The sequence below is a fragment of the Mercenaria mercenaria genome, chromosome 12 (assembly GCF_021730395.1).
Source record: "Mercenaria mercenaria strain notata chromosome 12, MADL_Memer_1, whole genome shotgun sequence".
NCBI lineage: Eukaryota > Metazoa > Mollusca > Bivalvia > Venerida > Veneridae > Mercenaria > Mercenaria mercenaria.
In genome coordinates this window covers 67,915,140-67,921,602 of record NC_069372.1, presented here as the reverse complement: position 1 = coordinate 67,921,602, position 6,463 = coordinate 67,915,140, and the positions used below count along the sequence as shown (strand labels likewise).

The 6,463-nt window shown below is 35.4% G+C and overlaps 1 protein-coding gene across 3 annotated transcripts in view; it reads right to left on the bottom strand.

Moving 5' to 3' along the window:
- Nucleotides 1-836: 836 nt before the first annotated feature.
- LOC123534035 (CD209 antigen-like protein 2) overlaps nucleotides 837-6,463 on the bottom strand; it is a 45,736-nt gene continuing 40,109 nt past the window's right edge. For all 3 annotated transcript variants that reach the window (XM_053520279.1, XM_053520278.1, XM_053520277.1), the window contains 4 exons: nucleotides 5,901-6,058; nucleotides 4,016-4,116; nucleotides 1,381-2,318; nucleotides 837-1,046 (listed from right to left, as the gene is read on the bottom strand). In XM_053520279.1, coding sequence (XP_053376254.1) covers nucleotides 2,226-2,318; nucleotides 4,016-4,116; nucleotides 5,901-6,058 — 352 coding nt within the window. In that variant the 3' untranslated portion in view covers nucleotides 837-1,046; nucleotides 1,381-2,225. The remainder of the gene's footprint in view (nucleotides 1,047-1,380; nucleotides 2,319-4,015; nucleotides 4,117-5,900; nucleotides 6,059-6,463) is intronic.

Genomic DNA, 6,463 nt, shown 5'->3' with positions numbered 1-6,463 from the left:
GCTAGGGTTCTGGGTGTTGTGTATGACACGTCATCTCATCATGGGGAATATTTATGCAAAGATATATTGTAATCCCTTGACGGATGGCAGAGTTCTGGACCGGACAGGAAAAAAACCTTATTGACCTTTGACCTCCAACTGTGACCTTGACCTTTGAGCTAGGGGTCCGGGTTTTGCGCTTGACATGTTGTATCATCATGGGGAACATTTGTGCCAAGTAATATTAAAATCTCTTCATGGGTGGCAGAGTTATGGACCGGACAGGAAAAAAGCTCTGTTGACATTTGATCCTGAATTGTGACCTTGGCGTTTGAGCTAGGGATCGGGATTTGCGCATGACACATCGTCTCATCATGGGAAATATTTGTGCCAAGTGATATTAAAATCCCTTTATGAATGTCAGAGTTATGGACCGGACACGAAACAGACCCTGTTCATGCCATGTTAACATCTGACTGCCAAGTGTGACCTTGACCTTTCAGCTAGGGGTCTGAAAGTTGTGCACGACACATTGTCTTTGTGCCAAGTAATATTAAAATCCCTTCATGGATGGCAGAGTTATGAACCGGACAGAAAAAAAGTCCTGTTGACCTTTGACCTCCAATTGTGACCTTGACCTTTGAGCTAGGGGTCCGGGTTTTGCACAAGACACGTTGTCTCATCATGGGAAACATTTGTGCCAAGTAATATTAAAATCCCTTCATGGATGACAGAGTTATGGACCGGACACTAAATTGCGGACGGACGGACGGAAAAGCGCATTCCTGTAATTCCCGAAACTGGTTTTCAACCTGTAGGGGACTAATAACATCATTTTCATTCAAAACAGAATGCAATTATTTTTATTATTTAATGCTTTTATTACTGAGAATTTGGAATAAACAACTGATTTTTTTCTCAATTAAGAAGAATGCATTGTAACTTTCAACGAAGATGTTTAGTCCATTGATAAAATGCCAAAAAATGTTCAGTCCACTGACATTTTGTAAAACACTTCCAAATTTTCCTGTTTTCGTCATCTAAAGTTATCTTCCTCTGCTAATTATCTGTAAAGAAAATGGTCAGAACTCATTTCAAAAGTTATTTCTTTATGTAGTTATAATAAACATACATAAACATGACTTTTGGATTTCACATAAATTATGATTCACTTGTATAATTTGCAATTTTAGCACACATCTACTGTTAAAATAAAAGTATTAAAAAATGTTTGAAACAGTCTGTATGAATATATACATGTACTGCATATATGCTTCTATTGAGTTAGATGGCTATTTTGACCACCTTCGGAAACAACTAGCTGCATGATGGGCCTGACATGATCAAATGAAAGCTACTTATAAAACAAATAAGCAAGGTGTAAACATTTCTAGGACTCACATTTAGCATCCATTTCACAGATATATAACATTTGGAGGTCACACTCGAAATCAGACCATCTATGGAAGTTAAAGCCATTGTAGACGGAGACAACACAGTCCTCACCAGCAGTTCTGTTGTCGAAGAATAGTTCTGGATTGATGAAAGACACTGGGTCCCCAGAATTATGCCAAACAAATTCGCCCTCAATCTGCCTATCGTTCAGTCCAATCCAATACAAATGTAACTTCAAAATCCAATCAGATAAAAATAATAAAATCTACAAAACTATAACTGTAAGGCTTATCAATATTGCAGTAATTATGAGAAAGCAGATATTTTACTTATAAATCAAATCTAGATACCACTGCACTCGACTCATGTTTCATATTTTTCTATTACCACACTATGTTATTGTTTGTGCTCACTTTGCTTTTAATGAAAGGTCTATATCCTACAATATACATTATCAAAGGAACAACATAATGGATGAAGGTGTTCACTTGAGTTTCACAACTTCGATAAGTTACGCCTGTGGTAGAGAGTCATAATAACCTTACCTCGAGCATTTAACCCGCAGACGAGCTAAAATCAAGCATAATTATGCGGGGTAAACAAAAAGTCATTTATCAGAAATAATTTTGATATTGGTCAGTATTTAAAACCGAGCCTTTTTATTTTGTATACATCTGCAGATCAAAGAAAGCTTAGAAAATGAGATACACTCATTGCATGTCCCAACTGAACAGTAAAAACTTATTTAGCTCCCCAAAATACACATAAAACCCTCCTTGAGTCATATTTAATACATTCACAACCAAATGACAGCTGTAGCAAATACTATTTAAAACAGCAATTACACTGTCTTACTTACAAAACTCAGTTATCGTAACCACAAAATCCAGTTCTGGATGGCTCTGGATCTCTGCAAGATATCCACCAGTCTTGTTGCAGGCAGCCTGCCAATATTAAAGTTACAACTTTTATAACTTTTGAAAATTATATAGTATTCATTTCATGATTTTATGTCATTAGTTCTTTTTTCTTTTCAATGTAATTTTCCTATTCAGATAAAGTTTCATTTCATTGAAACTCTGGATACCATTCATGTAGGAGTATATACAATCAATGACTAAGACTTCAATATAAACTCAATATGAATTTTGTATACATAGTCATTCTATAGAACGGCAGACAAATGGACAAGGACAAAAACAAAACTATAGCCTTTCCATTTGAATGGGGAATAAATATCTCGGACACATGACATTTTCAACTTTATTATTTATTATGTTTAGAACATGTGGATAATAACTTTAAGCCATATTATAGTAACTGCTTATAAAAACTACCCTATTTACAAGTCCATCAATAAAACTTTTAGCAATTTTATTTAAAAGCCTTCCTAAACAACAAAATGAATATTGGAAATAAAAAGAGTATATACATTGCAGTATGCAACAAAGTGTCATATTATTTTTTTTCTTTCTTAGGTACAATATATTTAAATTATATAATGATAGAAATAAAAAACTTAGAACAGAATATTAAAAAAAAACGATGCGGCTGTTGAACAGCGAATCCACACCTTCAAAAACAAGAGGGTCATTGACCCTGAAGTGCTCATCTGTGTACAAGTCTTCAACTGTGTTTGTATAAGTACAGAGTAAGGTTTCTTCTATGTTAGCGTATATTATATACATGTAACACACACTTTTGAACCTAGGGCAATACTTTTAACAATTACATTACAAAACTGATATCACACACCAAATGTCAACACTCTAGCTATTATTGATTCAGAAGAGAAAAGTGACCAGGCCCCACTGGCAGCCATGTTTTTCGGGAATCAACCTTATGCCCTTCAATCAATGATGAGCCAATCTAACAACTCGGCCACGAGTCAGTCGCGTTTTATAATTATTGTGAAAACTAAACATGAGATACATTATTCAAAAGAAGTCTGCAGCAAAAGGTTGAAATTTTGGCAGAAAATGCCCTAATGTATAAGAGGGTGTCTTTTTCATATCCAGCTACCTAAATGTTGTGTGCATTGTGACAAAATTCATTAAAATTTTTAATGAAGACTAAATCTAGTACATCTGTAACATTACACCCGTTCCAACAGTATTTAAATCAGCATTTTATCTTGTAAAATTCTCAGTCACGCAGCCAATGTAAACAAGTTCATTCAGTGTATATTTTTTTAAATACTCGTATCGGAAAGGCAGATTTACCTGTATAGACGAATTCTAAACATAGCTTCAGCATCGCTGCTTTTGTGGCGTAAAGGTCTATCGATTTAAAAAAAGGCGAAAAGGCAATTTGATCTGCAAACATAGTAAAAGTAAGGCACTGCTGTCCTTCAATTGAACTAAACACCTGATTGTTTAGTTTTTGGTGTAGCATCAAAATAGCTTTTTGGGAGAATATATCAAAATAATACATTTCCTCCAAAATTTTGTTGTTGGATTCTGACAAAGACTTACAAAATATAACATTTGTATTTAATGACTAAAGACATCAACAACTTCAAAAAGAATGGCATATTTTCGGGACTATTTATTTACAGTTTAATGAGAAAGAATTTCGTGCATTTAACTTGTGAAGGAACTTGTGAAGTAGTAAAGTATATATGTGAAAAATGACAACATACAACAGCAGATAGCCAATCCAACTTTGTGTCACTAACAAAATAACAGCTTCCACTGAACAAGACCCATCCTTCCTCTGGACATGGTTCAACTGCTCCAGAATCTGTAAATAAGGACAGATCCATCTTATAAAATAGTTAAGCTGCTTCTGTAAATAAGGACAGATCCATCCTACAAAATGGTTAAGCTGCTTCTGTAAATATGGATATGCATCCGTGTAAATATGGTTCAGCTGCTTCTGTAAATATAGGTATGCATCCCTGTGAATATGGTTCAGCTGCTTCTGTAAATATAGGTATGCATGCCTATAAACATGGTTCAGCTGCTCCTGTAAATATGAATATGCATGATTATAAACCTGGTTCAGCTGCTCCTGTAAATATGGATATGCATGACTTTAAACCTGTTTCAGCTGCCTCTGTAAATATGGAGATGCTTGCCTTTAAACATGGTTCAGCTGCATCTGAAAATATGCATAGAAATATGTTATTCAGGGATTCTTCTGGAATAGCGATTTATTGTTTATAAATTCCCTAGTATTTCTATATTTTCTTATTACCTTGACTTCACACTTACAGCAAATTATTTGAGGAAAGAAACAAATCATCATGTTAGATGTAAATTTCAAGCGACATTAGACATAATTCTGACAATAAAATCAAGTATCTAGACCTAACCAGCAATAAAATGTTATGGAAAAGTAGAAATAGCTTCACAGTTCCTCCCTTTGAAACCATCCGTACAACTGCATGTGTAATTGTCTGCACCCTCTACACACGTACCAAACACAACACAGTTCATATATGCTAACAGTACTTCTTTTCGTTTAGAAATATCAGCTAACCACCCGAGTCTGATGAACCTTTAACTGAGTTTGAGTCTGATGAGCATTTACCTGGGTTTGAGTCTTATGAACTTTTACCTGGGTTTGAGTCTGATAAACCTTTACCTGGGTTTTAGTCTGATGAACCTTTACCTGGGTTCAAGACTGATAAACCTTTACCTAGGTTTGAGTCTGATGAACCTTTACCTTGGTTTGAGTGATGAACCTGTACCTGGGTTTGAGTCTGATAAACCTTTTTTGAGTGTGAGCCTAATGAACTTTTACCTAGGCTTGAGTCTGATAAACCTTTACCTGGGTTTGAGACTGATGAACTTTAACCTGGGTTCGAGTCTGATGAACATTTACCTGGGTTCAAGTCTGATAAACCTTTACCTTGGTTTGAGTCTGATGAACCTTTAACTGAGTTTGAGTCTGATGAACATTTACCTGGGTTTGAGTCTGATGAACTTTTACCTGGGTTTGAGTCTGATAAACCTTTACCTGGGTTTTAGTCTGATGAACATTTACCTGGGTTTGAGTCTCATGAACCTTTATTTGGGTTTCAGTCTGATGAATTTTAACCTGGGTTCGAGTTTGATAAACCTTTACCTGGGTTCAAGTCTGATAAACCTTTACCTAGGTTTGAGTCTGATGAACCTTTACCTTGGTTTGAGTGATGAACCTGTACCTGGGTTTGAGTCTGATAAACCTTTATTTGAGTGTGAGCCTAATGAACTTTTACCAAGGCTTGAGTCTGATAAACCTTTACCTGGGTTTGAGTCTGATGAACTTTAACCTGGGTTCGAGTCTGATGAACCTTTACCTGGGTTCAAGTCTGATAAACCTTTACCTTGGTTTGAGTCTGATGAACCTTTACCTGGGTTTGAGTCTGATGAACTTTAACCTGGGTTCGAGTCTGATGAACCTTTACTTGGGTTCGTGTCTGATGAACCTTTACCTGGGTTTGAGTCTGATATACCTTTACCTTGGTTTGAGTGATGAACCTTTACCTGGGTTTGAGTCTGATAAACCTTTACTTGAGTGGGAGTCTGATGAATTTTTACCTGAGTTTGAGTCTGATGAACTTTTTCTTGAGTTCGAGTCTGATGAACCGTTTCTTGTGCTCGAGTCTGATGAACCTTTACTTGAATTTGAGTCTGGTGAACCTTTACTTGAATTTGAGTCTGATGAACCATCATCTGTGTCCGAGTTGCTTGATACACTTCGCATATAAAAAATTGTTTGAGCAAACTGTCATTTTCTGCATACATTTAGTTTAACATTAAATTTGAGTCAAATTATTCCACGCAAAAATATTTTGGGAAACAGCAAGACTGACAGACCAACGGATGAACATTGAATAACAAGAAAACATCCACTTACATCTTAAGATGCAAATAGTAAATGATGTCTGAAACTAGGCAATTTCACATAACGAAAAGTCTAAATAAATGAAATATTTGCCTCATCAAAATTAATTTATTTTTCTCTTGAACAAGAAATAATAATTTCTTTAAATTGTCTTAAATTTTACAAATTTATTTGTTGGAAATATGAGCCAGAATGAACAGAATTCAGAAGTCTGGCAACAAGGCTTGTAACAAGCAACAAACTCACATTCATCAAA